Genomic DNA, 21,214 nt, shown 5'->3' with positions numbered 1-21,214 from the left:
TTCTGCGCTACGGTGGCCTCCATTTTTTTTCGGTGGCCTGCATTCCTTTCCTTTCTACTACAGTTGGACTAAAGTGGCTAAGTGAGTCTTGTTGTAGACTGCCACATAGTTTGCGATTTTTGATTTTTTTCTTCGATATCATTCTACTCCTTATTTCTTATCCTTTTAATAATGACTTGTACTTTCAGTTAAACAGCAATAATTCTTGCTTAGTTCGCATAGAGCAAGAACTCTCGTATTTGGGTGGCATGTGCAGTGGCAATCTGATGAAGAAAAACCTAAGTCTTCCAGGTAGAAACCACCGAAGCTGCTCTTTATGGATAATCATCTAATAATCATTATTTCTCTTAACTTCCAGATGACAAGGATGTCGAAGACTTATCAACCATAAGTGAAACAATAAGCACACACTTCACTTTGCTATCCAAGGGATTGGCATTAGCCGAGCCTGACTTAACCATACATCAAGCATTGGAATCATATTTGCCAATAGGGTAAGTCTTTATAAAGAATTCAAGATTGATTTCTGCTTAATTTTAATAATGAGTCAAACTTAAAGAAGATTACACTTTTGCGAATCCTTCAGCAGTATAATTCGCTCAATGATTTAAATTAGGACTCCCGCTCACGAATAGTGAGTAGTGCAATGACAAACATTGATGTGAAAAGTGTATGTTTAAGGTTGTTTTTGTTTTGTGCTCCCCATTACTGCATATGTGAAATATGGATTTCCATTTGATCAATTTGAAGAAAGATTGGCAAGTCAAGTTCTTAATAGGTAGCAAAGATACAGAAAAATCAACTTACTTTGAAAGTTTCAATCTTGAGCTACACACAAACATCTTTGACCTAGTTTCACCTAACTAAAAACTTTGTAGGTTTGGAGCATCCGCAGCTGCCTTATTGGCTATGCCTCTTCTTTGCTTCACAGTTTTTGATCCTTTTTTGAAGATGTTCTAAAGTCAAACAAAACAATATTTAAGAAATGCCTTTAATAAGGATGGCATTATTATTTTATTTATTTTCCAATTCTTTCTTAGTACCTATTTAAATAATTATATACAAGTTTTGTTTCGGTTTTTTATCTGTTATGCAATATTTTGTTTTTGAATATAAATAACCTACATATTATAAGCAATTAAATACATACAATTATTAACAATTTTTTTTTAACTTAAGAAATTTATTTGGTTTAATAAGAATTAAATTAATTAAAAAATATTAAATATTTGATTTTTGGTGGAATTTCGGTGTTTTTTAGCGTCTTTAATTTGCAACAACAACAACAAATCTATTTCGAAGCAGCATTTCGCGCTCCCTTTATCGATCCCTTAACTCTTTACAAGCTTTAAAAGTCAGTCTTTAGTAGTCCGGCATTTTCAATTTGATAAACTATCTGGGTTTCCTTGTAGGTACGCGGTTCCGGTTGTATAATGTCCATTTTTCTTTTGGCTCTGCGTTTTTTACTCACATGCCAACAGGCAATGATCAGAATCAAGGCTATTACCACTATCAATATGGCCATGCCTATTATTATGTATATCCAGTAGGGGAAGCGATTGCAATCACCTGCCAGAATTTCATGTAAGGCCTTAAAGTTATTCTTTGAGGTTATTTGCTGCTGGCCATTAGATGGTGGCCCGGATGCTTCCGCGTCTGGACGAAAATAGATATTATGTTGGTAATGATTAAAAAATTCAGTTCTTGGTCTGGGCGGCTGTAGATTTGTATCATAATCTGTGCAGGGATATGGATTATCGTAGTTTAATTGTTTAATGTTGAGAGTGAAATCTCTACTGAACTCCAATGGGTGGACATCGTAGGGAAAACGTATGGTGTTGTTGCTAAAACGCAACTCCATTTTTTCACTGCTGCCATAGTCGCGATGCACCCTAATAGCTGAAAAATATAAAATATATAGTAATAAAAATAAATAAAATTTAATCAAATTGGATTTTAAAAATAAGTTCATCAAAATTTTACCATAGCAAATTTTGTTGAAGAGAGAGTAGTATTATATCAATAACCAATCTATGGTTATGTTTTTGGGCTACACTAAGAGTCACTTGCATTATCGTTGCATCGTTGCACCTATCTTCGAGATATGGCTTTTGTTGGGAAAAGTTGGGAAAGGGATATATCAAGAAATGGAGTACTCCTATTTCTTTAAGGCTAACCGTCTTCAAATCTGTTCGCTTGAAAGGTTGTTGAAGAGTGCAAATAAGTCGTAATGGTTCATATTTCGATAGAGATTACAATTAACCACTGTTATGAGGTAACCGGCTGTGTAAAATTTCGCTACTTAGCCGAGTTGGCAGCGTGCTTGGATTACCAGTCCAGGAGTCGATTCCCGCCAGAAGCCTTGGTCTGTCGGTACTGTGGTATCACAATGAACTTAAAATTGTCCAAGTGAGTCTGTAAAGGACTGCCACTCTTACCTAACCTAACTTAGAAAAAAATTCGATCGTCGGTTCTTCATCCCAAGTATCTTAGTTTCAATATGTCTTTCTCTACTTGGGCTGCCGGATCGAAGTTTCTTCCTCCCTTTCTACGTGAGCCGACATTTACATATTCGATAACGTTCCAAAAAGTTCCATATATAGAAAGAGCATCTTGTAAATCGATGTCCTATCTGGCCTCTTAAGCCCTTAAGAACCAAATTTTTTACGATATTTGGCTGAAATTTAGTATCTACTCTTGCAGGAGGTTCGGTAGGAAGTGGAGAGTTAGCCAAAAGCTGATTTACTGGTTGAACACGGCCTTTGTGAGACCAGTGCTGACATATGCGGCATATGATTGAAGGATCACTCGTAGCAGGGAGGTAGAGAAGTTCCACAGACTGATCTGCGCTGGACAAAGTTAAACACATGCTACACTCATGAAGCTGGGCATGACTAAGAATGTAGAGTAGTCTGAGGAAGGTGTTTAACTACTTGGCACTGAGACAGATTCGAAATAATATCTTAAGAATTCATTTTATTGAAGGAAAGGATTGGGAGACAAATGCTGTACTTAAGGACCATGAGAACTCGCTATTTACTGATTATTTCAAGATAGAGATAGGAGCGGGAATGGGGGGTTTTCTTCGATGCACTCGTTATCGGTATGTCGCCTAGACTGCGTGAGAGAATTTACATATAAAATCTCAGGATAATCTTCGGGTTCATGACATAGCGAAGACATGAGTGCCTGGACACAATGGTATAAATATGCCAGAAAGGACGTGAACAAGCTTTCAACTCCATTCACAATCTGTCACATTCCAGTGAACGTGCTAGTCTTCAACAGCTTCGTGAAAGGTACATTTGGCCTGGAAGGAACAAGGAAATTTTGTATTGGTTTCGCTTCTGTCTTTCGTGCCAAAGATCCAAGGTTACCAGACATAACCGACTTACACCCATCAAAATAGATGTTTCCGATCATCGATTTCATCATGTCCACCTAGAAATTTTTGTGATGCCTCTGGTTCAAGGTTACAGATATTGCCATACGATGATGGTTCGCTTTTCGCGTTGGCCAGAAGCAGTGCCTTTGAAAACATGTCAGCACAAACCGTGGCAACTGTATTTTTGTCAAATTAGATTTCACGTTTTGGTTGTCCTAAGGTGATAACAACAGATCAAGGGAACCAATTCGAAGCTGGTTTATTCAAAGCACTTGTTAATTTAACTGGATCGAAACCAAAGCGAATAACAGGCTATCATTTCCAATCAAACGGGATGATAGAAAGATGGCACACATCTTTTAAAGCTGCATTAATGTGTCACAGTTTTTCTTAGTATTTAGAGAGCACAAAAAGCCGATTACTGGCTTAGATGTATGCCCATAATGGCATGGGGCGGATAAACATCCGCACCCTTTTTTAACCTAACCTAACCTTGGTCTAGATGATCTTGCAAATATATCTTTAAGTGAACTCCTCAAAAACGTTAAAATCCTACTCGGGGTTATGTGCGCCTAGAAACGCAGTAACACGGGTTCGAACACACAGAGCAAGTGTCTGATCGATGTGTTGGGACATGAATCGGTGCTCCAAATTTGGGGTGGGTAGATTCTCAAAATGATAAACTACGAAAAATTTTCATGGAACTTAAAATCACAATTAGGCTTCCGGAGGGCATGTGGAATGGACCCTTGCTTCCTACTAGTTTTATTTTTTCATCTCCTTATCTTCTCTTTGTGTTTGATCTGGGTATTCAACTAGCTCTTAGCTTTCTCACCTACACTTCCTTTCTCGCTGGGATATGATGATGACCTAACCCATATCTTAAGCCTAAGCCAAACTAAACTCGTTTTTAATTTTTAATTTAAGCCGAAATCTGATTTCCATTAGAGATACTTTTTTTATATCGAAGAATGGGGGTAAATTCCTTCGGTCACTCCGTCATTTCGTTAGACCCCATGCGTCTATGACCCCATAAAGTATATATATTCTTGATCTCCATGTTATTTTATATCGATCTAGCCATGTCCGTCCGTCTGTCTGTCGAAAGCACGCTAACTTTCGAAGGAGTAAAGCTAGCCTCTTGAAATTTTGCACAAATACTTCTTATTAGTGTAGGTCGGTTGGGATTGTAAATGGGCCGTATCGGTCCATGTTTTGATGTGGCTGCCATATAAACCGATCTGGGATCTTGACTTCTTGAGCCTAGAGGACGCAATTCTTATCCGATTTGGCTGAAATTTTGCACGAGGTGTTTTGTTATGATTTCCAACAACTGTGTTGAGTATGGTTCAAATCGGTCCATAACCTGATATAGCTGTCATATAAACCGATATGTGGTCTTGACTTCTTGAGCCTCTAGAGGGCACAATTTCTATCCGATGTGGCTGAAATTTTGCATCACGTGTTTCGTTATGACTTCCAATAACTGTGCCAAGTATGATTTAAATCGATCCATAACCTGATGTAGCTGCCACATAAACCGATCTTGAATCTGGACTTCTTTACCCACTATGAGTTGTTTTGTTATGACTTCCAACAATCGTGATATGTGATATGATTTAAATCGATCTATAACCTGATATAGCTGCCATATAAACCTTCTTAAGCCTCAAGAAGGCCTCATTATTATCCGATTTGGCTGAAATTTTATACAACGGCTTCTTCCATGACCTTTAACATACGTGTCAAATATGGTCTAAATCGGTCTGATACAGCTCCCCTATAAACCGATCTCCCTATTTTACTTTAAAAGGCTCAATTCTTATTCGCTTTGGTTGAAATTTTACACATATACTTCTTCTGTGGTCTCCAACATTCAATTCAATTAGCAAAGCAATTCTTTTCTTATATCCTTTGTTTATCTAAAAAGAGATACCGGGAAAGAACTCGACAAATGCGATCCATTGTGGAGGGTATATAAGATTCGGCTCGGACGAACTTAGGACGTTTTTACTTGTTTCTGATGTTTTCGCCTAGATTCGAACCCAGGCGTTCAGAGTCGTAGGCAGACATGCTAACCTCTGCCCTATGGTGCTCTGCTTTGGATACATATAGCTATCATACATACCGATTTCCCGATTTAAAGTATTTTGCGCATAAAAGTTGAAAGTTTTAAACAATTTCGCTGAAATTTAGCACAATCTTCAATATCCTTACGAGGTATGTTTCAGATCGGACGTCATTGGATTCAACTATTATATATACCAATTTTTCGTTTCGGAGGACACCGTAGCGCATAGGTTAGCATGTCCGTCTATGACGCTGAACGCCTGGGTTCGAATCCTGGCGAGACCATCAGAAAAATTTTTTCAGCGGTGGTTTTCCCCTCCTAATGCTGGCAACATTTATGAGGTTCTATGCCATGTAAAACTTCTCTCCAAAGAGGTGTCGCACTGCGGCACGCCGTTCGGACTCGACTATAAAAAGGAGGCCCCTTATCATTGAGCTTAAACTTGAATCGGACTGCACTCATTGTGAGAAGTTTGCCCCTATTCCTTAGTGGAATGTTCATGGGCATAATTTGCATTTGCAACTTTTCGATTTTGGGTTTTTGGCCCATAAAAGGCGCAATTTTCACTGGAATTTGTGTTATTTCTATCCAAAGTTCGATCCGACCAAACTAAATGCGTTTTTACGCCTTTTTCTTAATTTGATTAAGCTTACCTTTGAAGGAAATTTCACTTGTGTTTCCAAAATAATTATCTCTAATTTGTGGACTTTTCTTGACAAAAGCTTCCAGCCATTCTGCATCGATAGCTTCAAAGTAATTATTGGCTATAGTTAACTTAGAGATCACTGTGTAGAGATAAGAAAACAAGTATTAGTTAGAGATGAAAAAAAAGAGTCTTAGTTCGCATGGAGAATGAATCGCAAATGCAATTCCGATATTTCTTAGGTCTACTTACTTTTAAATGAAAAAGCTTTTGAGTGAACTGTTCTAAATCGAACATTGTTCAATAAAAATGAATCCGTAACTTCGATATCGTAGAACGTCTTCGATGGCACATTCGTTAGGAAGACACAATCGTGTATGTCAATTTTTTCTACAACCAGTTTTTTAAAGGCCTAAAGGGAGTCAAGAAAAGATGCTGTAATAAGTTGGTGTTTGGAAGTAGTTTTTGTAGAAGCTTAAAAAGTCCATTTCAAACGTTATTGTACTTTGCATGAAATAAGAGACAATATACGATAAACTGTAGCGTTACATTGCCAACAGTTCCTTTATCAACTTACCTGTGGATCAATTCTATCAATCCTTACTTTATCCATGGTAAAGCGTAAGGCATTGTTTTTCAAAATATTAAATGCAAAAGGTCTTACGGATTCTAAATAGCAATCGACAAATGTAATTTCTTCAATTTGTCCATTTATGGCAAGAGAATCGATTAGCTTCACCTTAACCTAAAAATTAGAACCGTGTTAAAGCGGCGAAAAGGATTTTTGGAATTGAAACTTACCTTTTCAAATGATAGTATCAATGGTGTACTACTGCTATAGTCTGGCAGAGATAGGGCATATTGATTGAGTACCAAATTATCCACATTCTTGAAAGTAATTTTGTGCAGATGCTGGATATCTCTTAGGACATTCGAATCAATTGTAAAAGATTTACAATTACGTATTTCCAATTGATAGGCTGAACCAATCAGTGGGGGTAGCACCAGGTCCTGTTAAAGAAAAGACACATCATTTTAGGCTCTCACCATACCACTAAAAAAAAAACTCCTACCTCATCTGACATGGCACAATCACAGGTAAATTGAACCTCATAGGGAATACAACTGACATTACGTCTCGTTGTGGCTACAGCAGCTACTCCTGTCATCCATCGTTGATTTGTAAGGATCAATGATAAAATTAAAGCTGCGGTGGCTATCCTTAGGCCATGGTATTCGCAGGCAATGTTCAAATATCGTTTCATCGTTGGCATTTTGCATTATTTCGGGAGATTTGTTTTACATTTTATATTGTCTGCTAAAAAATACACAACATCAGAAAATCATTTTTAGTTTTCTTTGATTTTTCCAGCAATATGAAATTGGAGTAAGAAAGTGACTCTTCTTTGTACTCCGCAAATGACACAACTGATTGAGCGAGTGACTATTACGTTGATTAAGCAGATATTTCGCGCTGTGAATTGTCGTTTAGCAAAACGATTACTTCCTTTACTCAAAGTGAAAAATTCTTTGTGAATAGCAAACAAAAAAAAAAAAGGGTCACTGTATTGGTAATTGTATTACATATCAAACATTTTGTAGACTTTTTGTTTTTGTTTTTGTGTGAGTGCAAGTGTGGGTTCTTTTGTTTATCTTATCATTCATTCGTTGCGATATCATTCCAATGCCCATGTATGTATGCTGTTTTCGTACGATAAGATAACGAATTCCATATGCAACTATCCGGTCATTGTAGTTACGTTGACTCAGTCCAAATAATGTTGAAAATATTTGTATACCCTCCACCATAGGATGGGGGTATACTAATTTCGTCATTCTGTAGGTAAATTGCAAATTTTGCCCATGAACATTCGACTAAGGAACAGGGGCAAACTTCTCACACATCAATGAGTGCAGTCCGATTCAAGTTAAAGCTCAATGAAAAGAGGCCTCCTTTTTATAACCGAGTCCGAACTGCGTGCCGCAGTGCGACACCTCTTTGGAGAGAAGTTTTACATGGCATAGTACCTCACAAATGTTGCTAGCATTAGGAAGGGAAAACCACCGCTGAAAATTTTTTCTGATGGTCTCGTCGGGATTAGAATCCAGGCGTTCAGCGGCATAGGCGGACATGCTAACCTCTGCGTACGGTGGCCTCCTCTGTTTGTAACACCTCGAAATATGCGTCTGAGACCCTATAAAGTATATACATTCTTGGTCGTCATGTCATCATATCCGTCCGTCCGTCTATATGTCGAAAGCACGTAAACTTTGGAAGGAGTAAAGCTAGCCGCTTGAAATTTTGTACAAATACTTTTAATTAGTGTAGGTCGGTTGGGATTGTAAATGGGCCAAATCGGTTCATGTTTTGATATAGCTGCCATATAAACCGTTGTTGGGTCTTGACTTCTTGAGCCTCTAGAGGTCGCAATTCTCGTTCGATTTGACTGCAATTTTGCACGTGGTGTTTTGGTATCACTTCCAAGTGGTTCAAATCGGTCCATGTTTTGATATAGCTGCCATATAAACCGATGTTGGGTCTTGACTAGAGGGCGCAATTCTTTTCCGATTTGACTGAAATTTTGCACGTAGTGTTTTGGTATCACTTCAAATAACTGTGTTTAGTATGATCCAAATCGTTTAATAATCTGGTATAGCTGTCACATAAACCGATCTTGGATCTTGACTTTTTGAGCCGATAGAGCGCGCAATTCTCATCCGATTTGGCTGAAATTTCGCCTGAGCTGTTTTGTTATGACTTCCAACAACTGTGCTAAGTATGGCGCAAATCGGTGCATTACCTGATATGGCTGCCATAAAAACTGATCTGCGATCTTGACATCTTGAGCTTCTAGAGGGCGCAATTCTCATTCGATTTAGAAGGAATTTTGTACAACGGCTTATCACATGACCTTCAACATACGTGTCTAATATGGTCTGAATCGATGAATAGCTTGATACAGCTCCCATATAAACCTATCTCCCGATTTTGCTTCTTGAGCCCCTACAAGGTGCAATTCTCATCCGAATGAACTGAAATATTGCACAATGCCTTCTACAATGTTCATCATTCATTAATGGTCCGATTCGGATCATTAATGAATGATGACAGTTCTTATTCAATATTCTTGTTTGCCTAAAAAGAGCTACCGCGCTTAGAACTAGACAAATGCGATCCATGGTAGAGGGTATATAAGATTCGGCCCGGCCGAACTTAGCACGCTCTTACTTGTAAAATTTATTACCATGTACTAAGTAAGTCTTAACTACTAAATATGACCACTATGCCAAGTTAATACTTCTATAGTTATTGAGTTTTGTATTGAAATGAAAATGAATGATTTCAGTTATCCACGACCAAAGGTCGAAAAGTGAAAGGGTCTTGGGAGTTGTAGACATCATTGTACCCGCAATAATTCTTACACAATAGTTGATGTTTTCAATTATCATCTTTTACAGTGAAAATTTCACAAAACCATATTTCTTTGAAGCAGCAATGTGCGCATTAGCTGTCAGTTGCAGTTGAAATGTATGTCTGTTTGTCCGTTTGGTTTCCCTAGGTGTCAAGTTACAAAAGTATTTCAATTCGAATGAATGAATCGTCGCCGTTTTTTTGACATATCAGCAAATTAAAGAATTTGTTTATTTTACATTAATTTGTGCTTTTTATTTCCACGAGTAAAATTTTGCTGGTGTAGGCAACAAATGGAAAGAAAAAAAAATTAAAATCACTGAGATCATATTCAATATTTATTTTTGCGGCTTCATGATAATTGATTTAGACCTTAGCGACTTTTGGGGTGTTGTGAAAAAGGCATACATACACAGATAAAAATAATTTTGAAAAGCAACAAGTTTTTTTGAAAAATCAACTACAAAATTTGTTAATTTTCCTGCAACAAATCAAATTAATATTTTAGCAACCCAGTGTACAAATTGGGTGTTAGCAATCATTCGCTTAGGAAGTCAACAAATAAATTGTATTCTCAACAACAAAGTTTGTACATAGTTTGTTGAGCTCAAAATATTACAAAATATTTGTTGGTAAATCGTAGATTTGGCATTTAACGCACATTTTTTCAACACCAAACTGGCATGTTTTTGTTAAACAAAACCTCCTTGGCTACCAAAAATTATCTCAAAAAACTAAAACTAATTTGTTGAAAATCCGTTAAATTTCAATGATTTTCCCTGTCAAGTATCAAAAGACGCATTTTAACAAATTAAATCATCAATTCAATTACCAAAATTATTGATCATCAGCTCTTTTCACATACAAATAAAGTTGTTGGATTTTTCCTGCATTGATTTTTTTTCTGTGTACATTCATCGTAACTTCCTTTTAACTTTTGTTTTTTCTTTTTCCAAACATACATATATTCAATGACATTTTTATTTGATCAATTAATTTTTGTAAAGGGGATTCAAGTACATGAGACAAAGTCTTGAGAAGATGCGTGACGCTTGTGTGATGCCTGGCCATGCCATGACCAGAGTAAACAATTTTAATGGTTTCATGTAAAACTGACCAAACTAAAGGTCAAGTTTGTTTGCACTGATATTAGGCGGTGACAAAAAAAACTGATGACGATTTATTTGCATTTCAAAAAAATGAGTTAAATAAATTTACTTAATATAAACAAACGAACCCCTTTGCATTGCCATTTCAGCCGCTTCAAGATTTTTTTTTTAAAATTTGCTTTGCTTTAAGCATGGCAAACACGCAATAAAATATTCCGCCCCTTAAATGGCATTGCCAACTGACAGCCATTAGTTGCTGTATGACAACTTGAATTTCCAATACACAATTTAATTGAAATTCAAATGCAGTTGCACTTGTAATTATAATATATCCATCATAGTTTTGCATATGGTTTGTGTTCTTGAAATGAAAAGCTCATTTTTTGCATTTGTTGTGTTCTCTTTTTTACAACATTGCTCAAAAGTTTAGCTTGTTTTCAAAACACTTGGGCAAATGTTTTCCAACTGGAAAATAATTTATTATATTTTTATTTAATTCTTATCAATTGAGTAAAGTGGCTTAACTTGGTACACAGATAAAAGTAATTTTGAAAACAACAACTTTGGTCGAAAAAACAAACAAACCAAAGTTGTTAATTTTCCTGCAGCAATTTATTTTGAATCTCAACGACCCAAAGTACAAATTTGTTGTAGAAAAGCACTCTTTGCAAGCCAACATATAACAACAACAACAACCAGTGATGGTGTTTTTATACCCCCCACCATAGGATTGTAGTAAATTAGTACAATTGTATTAAATGAGAACTTTTGTTCGACATTAGTAGACTTGTTCCAAATTAGTATTCTTGTACTAGATTAGTACCCTTGCACAGCATTACTACTTCTACACCAAATTAGTGCTCTTGTAATAAACTAATACTTTTGTACTAAATTACAACATTTGTACTTAACTGGAACTTATGTAGTAACATTAGGAACTAACTAACTGGAACTAATGTAATAACATTAGTGTTGTTGTACTTACTTTGAACACTTGTACTAAATTAGTACTTTTATGCAACAAAATTACTTTTATATGCTATTTTTGTGTCTTTGTGCTTAATTTGTACTCTTTTATTAAATACCAAATTAGTTATTTTACTTTACATAAGTTTTTTTTCTACTAAATATGTACTTTTGTACTAAATTTAAGTTTTTGTACTAAATTGGTATTTTTGTACTTAAATAATTACTTTTGTATTAAATTAGTGCTTTTGTGCTAAATTATTGCTATTGTACTAAATTACTAGCTTTGTACTTAATTAGTAGTTTTGTACTACATTGAACTAGTTTAGTACCTTTGAACGTAATTGTACGAAATTTGTATCTTTGTACTTAATTTTTATTTTTGTGCTAAATTAGTTATTTTGTAAAATGAGCCAAAATAATTTTGTGCATCGTACATTGTACAACTAGTAAATTTTTACTTATATATTGGGTTGCCCAAAAAGTAATTGCGGATTTTTTTTAAAAGAAAGTAAATGCATTTTTAATAAAACTTAGAATGAACTTTAATCAAATATACTTTTTTTACACTTTTTTCTAAAGCAAGCTAAAAGTAACAGCAGATAACTGACAGAAGAAAGAATGCAATTACAGAGTCACAAGCTGTGAAAAAATTTGTCAACGCCGACTATATGAAAAATCCGCAATTACTTTTTGGGCAACCCAATAGTACTTTCTTACTAATGTAGTACTTTGTTACTTAGTTTGTAGTTTTTTCTGAAATAGGACTTTTGTACTAAATGTTTTTATTGTACTTAATTCGTAACCTTGTAGTAAATTTGTATCTGTGTTATTATTTTATACCCTTATGCTCAATTAGTACACTTGTGCAAAATTAATACTCTAGTACTAAAGTCATATTATAGTTCTAAACCTTTACCTATACCGGATTTGGCAGACTTTAGCCTTTCTTTACTTGTTTCGAAGCCTTTTCGGTGATTTCAGCAGACATACACAAAGACATGTATTTAATCATCTGAGCATAGCTATTAAAAAAAGAGCTTCCGAAACTCACCGTTTAAAATATAAGCCAAGGTCTTAAACAGGTCAAACTGTGCTATAGGATGGTGCTCGTGCCTCTTGACTTATCGAAGGCTTTTGATATGCTCAGCAATGACAGATCAGCAAAACATGTCCCCCTGGCCAGGCCTGATTGCATATTATTTGTGTGGTTGCCAGTCCTATAGGGAATTTCGAGATAAGAAATCGAAGCGTGAAACAGAGAGGAAATATTGTATATCTCCGCCCATGGAAATATATCTCCCTCACGTTGATGATATTTGGGCTACCTAACCTGGCTATCTTGTCGATTTAGTTCTTTATTTCGTAAGAAAGATAACTGCCACGAAATCTTTGGCCACATTGTTCACTGCATGGAGAGTGGAAGTACGGTGAATGTAAGGGTCAATGGCGTAAAAACACCAATCGCCAATTATCTCAATTGAGAGTCTTTACAGGTCCTTCGCACATGCTACAGAAATTTGTGATAATGTCAGAAATAGAAACAATGTCCTCAACTTAAAATCGGATTGTATTCGCAAGAATTGTTGCATCTGTTAATATTGACGCTATTTAAAGTCTACACTATACTTTTCACAAATGTCGAAAGTCATAACAGAACTCCTAAGTAGTCCAATTAGAATTTGTAGACTGACTTTAGCCACACAAATCATAGATGTTTAAAGTCATTATGCTAAAGGCTTAATAGACAATATCGGCAGATGTGTTTATATGGGAGCTATATCAAATTCAGACTGATTTGGACCATAATTGGTATGTAAGTTGGACGTCATAATAAATGTCAACATGAAATTTTAACCCAAATCTATTAGAAATTGCGATGTGTATAGTCTCCAGAAGAAAATTCGGTTAATGTTGGAGCTATAACTAAACCCAGCCGATCAGCGGAGGGGCTAGATTGAATAAATATCACGAGTCACGCGTGTGAAAAATACTTTACGAAGTCTCAGATCAATATTTCAAGGTTTTACAAATGAAAGTGGTGGCCCTCGGGACGCATAGGTTAGCATGTCAGCCTATGAAGCCGAACGCCGTCGTGAACATCAGAAGAATTTTTAAGTTTGGTTATCCTCTTACTAATGCTGGCTACATATGTGAGGTATCCTGCCACGTTAAAACTTCTCTATCAACTTGTGTCGCTATGCGGCACGCCGTTCGGACTAAGCATAAAAAAGGAGCTTAAGCTTTATTCGACTGTACTTATTGACATGAGAGAAGTATCCCCCGTTCCTTGATGGATTGTTCATGGGAAATTTAGTACAAATGAAAGTTAGTATTCCCGCACCCTTTATTGAAGACGAAAAAACTCTTCCGATCCCCAAAGAAATTAAGTTAATTTATGTCAAAGGCTTATCGACAAAATGAGCCTAACTCCACCATTTCAAATTTTAACGATAAAAAAATTTTACATTTTTATTATAATGATGTAAGCTCTTATTTTTTTGAATACATAAAGTGTAGCCATTAAACCGCTTAATATATGAACGTGTAAAATACAAGCTACAATTTTTATTGTTGCAAACTACTTCTAAAATATATTCTAATCAGTGATTTGCAGCAATAATAAATTTACATAAAATTTGCTTATTTTTATGGTTTTCATTTTAAATTCAGAGACTTAAGTTAATGGTGTACTAAGTGAAAACCAATAAAAATAGAATACATGTTTTTCAATGCGAGCCGTAAGTTGGAATGGAACGGTTGTACAAACACGCTCTATTTGTGATATATAAATAAACCAATTTTTATGGCGTCGATTGTGTCATTTTAGTGGCAAATTTGACTCTAGCATTTGCCATGCTTCCTAAATTTTTATACCCGCCACTATTAGATGGGGGTATACTAATCTAGTCATTCCGTTTGTAACACCTCGAAATATTGATCTAGGACCCCATAAAGTATATGTATTCTTGATCGTCTCGACATTCTGATTCGAACTAGTCATGCCCATCCGTCCGTTTGTCGAAATGAGGATAGCACAGATACTTAATATTGATGTAGCTCATTGGGGATTGCAAACGGGCCATATCGTTTCAAATTTGGATAAAGCTCCAATATAAACCGATCCCCCGATTTGACATCTTGAGCCCCAATTTTCATCCGATTTGATTGAAATTTTGCACATAGTGTTCTGGTATTCTAGCAGAATCCATGGTGGTGGGTTCTCAAGATTCGGCTCGGCCGAACTTAGCACGCTTCTACTTGTTTCCGTTTATTTTTCAATTTCTGTTTCAAGATGTTTCCTCTTTGTTATAATATATCAGTCACAGTTGGCATAAATAACTTATCAGTCTGCCAATTAATCTGTGGAGACCACATTTCTGGATTCAAAACTCCCTCTCGAATGTCGCAGACCGCTCAACAAGATAGCTGAAACCTGTTCTGGAGATATCCCTGAGAATTGAAGAGCAGACGATTTTATAACACTACTATATACCTTATACATAACAGAATCTGTGGTATGCCTTTAGTGACATGTAAGCTATTCTTCGAGGTAAGGGTAAAAAAAAACCAACGGATTACAGATGGTCAGATATTTTGAGCTTTAAACGCTCCAAGACTATGTGGCCCAATATAAATTTGAAGAGGTCTACAGCTTTGTTGTAGTTGGGTATAACAGAAGTGTCACACAGCGTGTCCATCACTGTCACTTTCTGGCTGATTGAAGTGTAGGAACTAGAAGGCATCTTGCTGCTTTTGTTCCTGTGGTATCACAATAGACTAATATTTAACCCGATGTTGTCATATATGGTGCTAGTTAATGATAGGCCGATACACTCTATCAATGCATAGTGGTACATTTCTATACTAAAACATCTTTCCCAAATTTTCCATCCCACCTGTTTTACCCTCTGTCCAAAGCGAGTTTATGATCGTACAATGTAGGGAGTGTAATAGAGGATAGGTAAAGTTTAATTGGTCTCCGCCACTATTCAACTCCATCGTGGGAACTCCCTATTCCACTCTACGGGGTTGTAGGTTTCATCTTTTTATCCCTAATGTTCACATACGACTGGCGATCACACAAATAATGAGCTTTCCAACATTTTAGACCTTAACGGGAGGCATGTTGGATATAGTTAAATGCATCAAGAGCTGGCTATGGAACGGTTTGGCCTTAATCAAACCTCGGTTAATGCGTAATGTTCGACCTGACTTAAACCTTCAGTTGGTGTGGTAAAAAAAGTTACGAAATTCTAATGGTAAGCACTTGAAAATTCTTCAGCAAGGGCCAGTAGGAGTAGTGCCTCAAGCGTTAAAGCTACTGGCCCGAGGGAAGGAAAATCGGTCTGTATGATTCTATTTTGGTCAAATCGGTATCTGGCTTCATTTAATAGACTGGGTGACGCAATGGAGATATTTAGCGTAATCATGCAATCACTCATAATTCAATGTAGGGATCACTACCATGGCAAACGAGATGAATCTAAACTGCACGGAATAGAGTATCAAGAAAGCCGATCTCGCAACATCAGTTTGTGTGAATTGTTTTCACAAGATTGCACATACACATAGAAGCTTCTGAGAGTAGACCCTTCCAATCATTATAGGCTAGTTGGCAACCCATAATCTGATGCAGCTTCATTATTTTTCACTGTAATTTTGTTCATTCAGACTAGAGCGTATAAACTCATTATCAACGAGGATTGATTTTGGTTCCACTATCAAGCGATTATAGCAGGACTACGGGCGACAGATGTCAGGCTTAAACCTAAGGCACAACAACTAACCCCATTCAAAATATGTAGGGCTCATTACCTGTCATGGCAGACAAAATAGGTCCACACTGCACTAAATTTCGTATCAAGAAAGCCAAAATTCGGCTGTTTTGTTTCAAGGTAATGCGTGCATCTTTCATAATAATGCAGCCTCATTATTTCTCATTGAAATTTCGGTCATTTCGAGTAAATGCAAAATTTGCCCATTCCTCTAAGGAACACGAGCAAACTTCTCACATAACAATGACAGAGGAGTATGTACCGGCAGCGTAATCGGGCGAAAGTGCAGGTTGCTGGAAGGGATAGAACTGACATTCCAAGCACTTCTACGGAAGCTGGAAAAAGAACCAGATCTCCCGAAGAGCATAACACTGCTAAAGTGCCAAAGAAGAAGAAAAAAAGCATCCCGCTTTCAAGTTCTCTGGGAAAACCAAACCAGTTATCCCGCCGTGGAGACTCTAGACAGTGTTCTGCGGAGGTAGACAAAGTCGGAACACGAACGAGGGAGGCGCACACGGCCCCTGAGTCTTCATGGAGGACTGTGACTTCCAATAGGAGGCCACAGCCATCACGGAAGGGGAAAATGGTCGCTGAGAATGGTAAGGAGCCGCCCTCTTACGCCAGAGTGGCAAGGAAGCATAACAGAGATGAGCTGACTTATGCAGTCATCAATATCGGCTGTGCATCCAGATCAACGGTTCCAAGTGGAGGATCTGGTTAGCGATCGGATTTTTGAACATGTGTGGAACTCTGTAGAGGGTCCACCCATACAAATGATGAGCTGCCAGTTTAGAGGGGACATCTGCGTTTTGCGTCGGCGGAATGTATTGATACCGTCAAACAGCTCGTCAGAGGTATTCACGCTCCCTGGGAGGGCCCAAAGCTCGATCTAGTGAGAATGTTGGATATCCCCCAGCTCACAAGGGCTACGGTCTTCATCAGGTGGCAGGTGAATCAACAGCGGCCAACAAACAGGAACCCGACGACGGACCCATCACCGACTTCAAGATGCGGAATACTGGAATAAGTAAAGATCCAATGCAACCCAACGAACAGGGAGCCAAGAAGCTCATTTACTTAAGATTTGGAAGGCTAAGATAGGCAAAGATCCTAATATTGAAACATTAAGCAGTACAGGGAATGGAAACCCAATAAAGCTTAATGAACAGGGACCCGATGATGGAACCATTACCGACTAAATAAAAATAACCTAAAACGATGACATCAGGTAGTGTAGTGACAGGATAGTCAAGTCTCCCTGAGTTGCTTTATTTTTGGCTGGGAGTTTTGATAGCTGTCACTGGATTTATGCTTAGTATAGTTTGCCATTACATATTGAATAGACTTATTGCTGACATGCGGATCCAAATGTTGCCAAAAACGATCAGAATTTGACCTCACGGCTGTAATTTATTCGTGAGCAGCATGATTTTGAACCCAGGCTGTATACTAACCTATGAACTACGTTGCTACCTTTAGCTTCTTTCTTTAAACTTCATAACTTAATTTCAAACGAACAAAAGTTTTTTGGATTATTTAAACGGTAACTCCTCCCCTAATATAAATAATCAATATTCCTTTTTTGTCGCTATTAAAGCTATAACTATTTTATGGAACAACAAACTTCCTGAAATTGATTTTTATCATCATCATCACTTCCAAATTTAAAATTGAATTACGTCAAGTTTTTTTTGTATGCTAAATTTAAGCCATATTTCCTAATGGGCATTTTGGTCAGAACCAAAAAAGCAAATTAAAAAATAAACAACAATGATCGCACAGATTGCAGCACTTGAGAGTAGAAGTAAAGGAAGAAAGCATTAACGATGGCGATATACATCATATGCAGGCGAGAACATTATGATGGCTCTGAAGCTTTTTGTTGTTGTTTGTTTGTTTGTTGCGCTTAACACACGAGTAGTGATGCAGATTTAAGTAAGATGTGAGATAAGAATGCATAATACATACATATACAATATATCGAGAATATTGACACTCACACACACACACACACAAATGCCACAAACAAAACACTTCACATTTACATACATCAAGAATTATTGTTGCTTGCGAACTTTTTTGCACATAATATTTTTATCCATTCATAATTCGCTTGGAGGGCAATTGTAGAGAAATTAATTAACTTAAAAATTACGTCGTTAAGAATTAAATTTTTATATTCTTTTGTTGTTGCTGTTGTTTTTGTCTTGCCATCTTTGATGGTATTGTGATCTCAAGAACGGAATTCGAATATTGTCAAAATGTTTGCTTTGTTGTGCTCGGGGCATAAATATCAAGAAATAATTAAATTTCATTCTTCCCCATTACTGTTGGTTTATTAATTTTTCCATTCATTTCTATATTATTATTATGTACGTTGATATCACGGAGCTTTAAATCCATCGATTACGTAGCTAGTTGACGTTTGGCCACCAATGTTCAAATGCAAAATAAGACGTCGCAAAAAAACACTTTAAAGCCAATTTTATGGTTAGTTTTGAAAAAAAATGTCTGTGTGTTTTTGCGAAGCACAAAAAAAAAATAGTAAAAATAAGCTTTATGTTATTTGTTTAATATAACAAACAAAAATGGCAAACAAATGAACACCACACACCAGTAAAAAACATTCAGCAGAAGAGGAAAAAATTCACACGATTTCATATTCCGCACATTCTATTGCTGCCGTCGTCGCTGCCAATGTTTAGCATTGGTTGTACATTTGGCAAACACGCACGGCTGACTATGAGACCGCAAAGACGTTGAGGCAGACAGACGCAATAGAATCACAGATATTTTCAATTCGTGCTGCTTTCTGACCCGAGACCGAAACCATTCATGTACAATTAACAAATAGAAATCATGGAAACGCGCGCTCACACACATACACACTTCTGCAGCGAATTTAATAAAACGCCTCTAAAAGCACCGCTGTTTCTTTCGATTACCGTTTGTCGCACGTCTTATTGTTGTTGTTGCAATTGTATTTCGTTTTAGAGAGAGGTGAATCGTAGTGGGGGCTCTGTAGCCTCAAACGTCTAAATCTACACTGATCACACTTGTTTGGCAGTCAACGTTTGCAGCCCGACAACTGTTATTTGTTGTTTGGTCAGTGAGTGTGGTGGGAGCTGATAAACACCAAAGTTCTCCCCTTTTTGTGTGTTTCGCTCCTATATATTTTGCATTTTCTCTCTTGCTCCCTGTCGGTGTGTATTTGCACAAGAAAGCCACTATAAGCTCTGACAGATTTTAATAAATTTTGTAGACTTTTTGTGTTTGGCTTTCGTTTGTCCACAAGTAAGTAAATGTGTGTGTGTGTATTAATGAGATGGAGGTAGGCATGACCACGTGTGTGGTGATGTTAGTGCAGTGGCTGGCTCTGATTTGTTAATTTATTGATTAGTGTTAAGGGTTGCCATCTCAGAAGACTAGAACAAAGAACAAGTTTAGGAAAATATTGCATTAAAAACTGATTTCGATTAAGGGGTATGAGCTATATCTGTTAATATCAATCATACGCATCAAGTTACTCTCAACAGATTCGAAAATGTTCAAATAAACATCCCTTTAAGAAACATAAAGGGGAAGTTTTTTTTTGTCGAGTTGTTTGATTCCAGTTAACACATTGGGTGCCGCGTCCTAAGTTTCCGTACGACTTGGCCTGTAGTTCCTTTATGCACTTAGGGCCTTTAGTTTTTTTTTATATACGACAGTGAATGAAATTTGTTGCGATTTTAATAAATCAATGTGACTGTTCCTATTCAAAGCCTTTGTTCCACCGACACCGACACAAATCTTACCTTGGTTTGACTCATATATTAAGAGTGACATAAAAGATAGGGACAAGGCGTATTCCATGTGGAGGAGGGTCGAAACTCCGGAGCTACATAATGAATTTCGAACCACGAGGAGATTAACACTTCTTTGATAAAAGCAGCAAAAACTGAATACTAATCCAATCAATTTAGTTCTGCCCTAGACTCCAAAGGTAAATGGAGAATTATTAAGGGAGTTGGGAAAACTAATGAGATTGTTATTTGTCACGAAGACCCGAAAAACTGAACAAAGCGTTTGTCAACCTAGATTTATACGACCCTAGATTTATACGAATTCTAGTTCCTTATTTTATACCCTTCATAACTCACTTCTTTAATAATATCCTCAGTTCTAGCACTTATGCATCAGATTGGAAGCATGCAATAATTATCCCAATATCGCAAAACGGAGAAAAAAACTGAGAAAGAATATCGGCCAATTGCCCTTTTATGCTATCTCTCAAATTTCTGAGAAAATCATGCATATACAAATCACGTAGTATCTCCGCATGGGGTCTCTACTAAGTGATGTGTAATCTGGTTTTGCAGCTTTGTTAGAAGTTTCTGAATATATTATGGGCGATATTGATGACAAGGCGTGATTTCTTGTCCTCCTTGAGCACTCGAAAGCGTTCGATGGCATTGACCACCAGAATCTTTTCTTCAAACTTCGTAATTTTTTCAGGTTTTTTACTACGTCTATGATACTTCTAATGTCCTACCTCTCAAAGAACACAATCGGTGTACGTAGGGAGCTCGAGATCGCAACCATTAGCAGAAGGAAAAGGAGTTCCTCAAGGATCAATTATGGTCCACTTTTTCACTTCCACCTTTTTTCCATTTTTGCGAATGATCTTCCTAACAAACTGATACATAGACGAGTGCATATGTATGCAGACGACCTTCAAATTTACTTGAGTAGCCATCGGAATGGCATTAACCAATCCATCTTGAACCTCAATAGTATACTGCGACATGCTCTCTTCTTGAACCCTAGCAAATCAAAATGTTTAATTATACACAAGAACAAGAAAATCT

General features: G+C 36.9%; 2 protein-coding genes across 8 annotated transcripts in view; one reads left to right on the top strand and one right to left on the bottom strand.

The window, feature by feature from the left end:
- LOC106082007 (E3 ubiquitin-protein ligase highwire) overlaps positions 1 to 21,214 on the top strand; it is a 150,167-nt gene that overhangs the window by 19,605 nt on the left and 109,348 nt on the right. For both annotated transcript variants that reach the window (XM_013244301.2, XM_059368028.1), the window contains 2 exons: positions 189 to 291; positions 359 to 494. In XM_013244301.2, the coding sequence (XP_013099755.2) occupies positions 189 to 291; positions 359 to 494 (239 nt within the window). The remainder of the gene's footprint in view (positions 1 to 188; positions 292 to 358; positions 495 to 21,214) is intronic.
- On the bottom strand, positions 978 to 19,446 carry LOC106082009 (uncharacterized). 6 transcript variants are annotated; one of them, XM_013244303.2, is made up of 7 exons: positions 18,979 to 19,446; positions 7,173 to 7,417; positions 6,901 to 7,110; positions 6,677 to 6,844; positions 6,352 to 6,511; positions 6,110 to 6,241; positions 978 to 1,899 (listed from the first exon to the last, which is right to left on the bottom strand). In XM_013244303.2, the coding sequence occupies exons 2-7, from the start codon at positions 7,371 to 7,373 to the stop codon at positions 1,349 to 1,351; spliced, it is 1,422 nt and encodes a 473-aa protein (XP_013099757.2). In that variant the 5' UTR covers positions 7,374 to 7,417; positions 18,979 to 19,446; the 3' UTR covers positions 978 to 1,348. The 6 variants fall into 6 exon arrangements, with proteins under 6 accessions (XP_013099757.2, XP_013099758.2, XP_059224012.1 ...); XM_013244304.2 differs by having other exon boundaries at positions 7,173 to 7,414; XM_059368029.1 differs by having other exon boundaries at positions 19,310 to 19,446.

Source organism: Stomoxys calcitrans, chromosome 4 (assembly GCF_963082655.1).
Source record: "Stomoxys calcitrans chromosome 4, idStoCalc2.1, whole genome shotgun sequence".
NCBI lineage: Eukaryota > Metazoa > Arthropoda > Insecta > Diptera > Muscidae > Stomoxys > Stomoxys calcitrans.
This window is presented reverse-complemented; position numbering and strand designations above follow the sequence as displayed.

Bases quoted from the DNA above. Each gene is read 5' to 3' on its own strand.
- LOC106082009 (XM_013244303.2), bottom strand. From the start codon at position 7,373: ATGCCAACGATGAAACGATATTTGAACATTGCCTGCGAATACCATGGC. The intron at 7,111-7,172 runs GTAGGAGTTTTT...TTTCTTTAACAG, and splicing joins ATTGTGCCATGTCAGATGAG to GACCTGGTGCTACCCCCACT. The intron at 6,512-6,676 runs GTAAGTTGATAA...GACTCCCTTTAG, and splicing joins TTGATAGAATTGATCCACAG to GCCTTTAAAAAACTGGTTGT.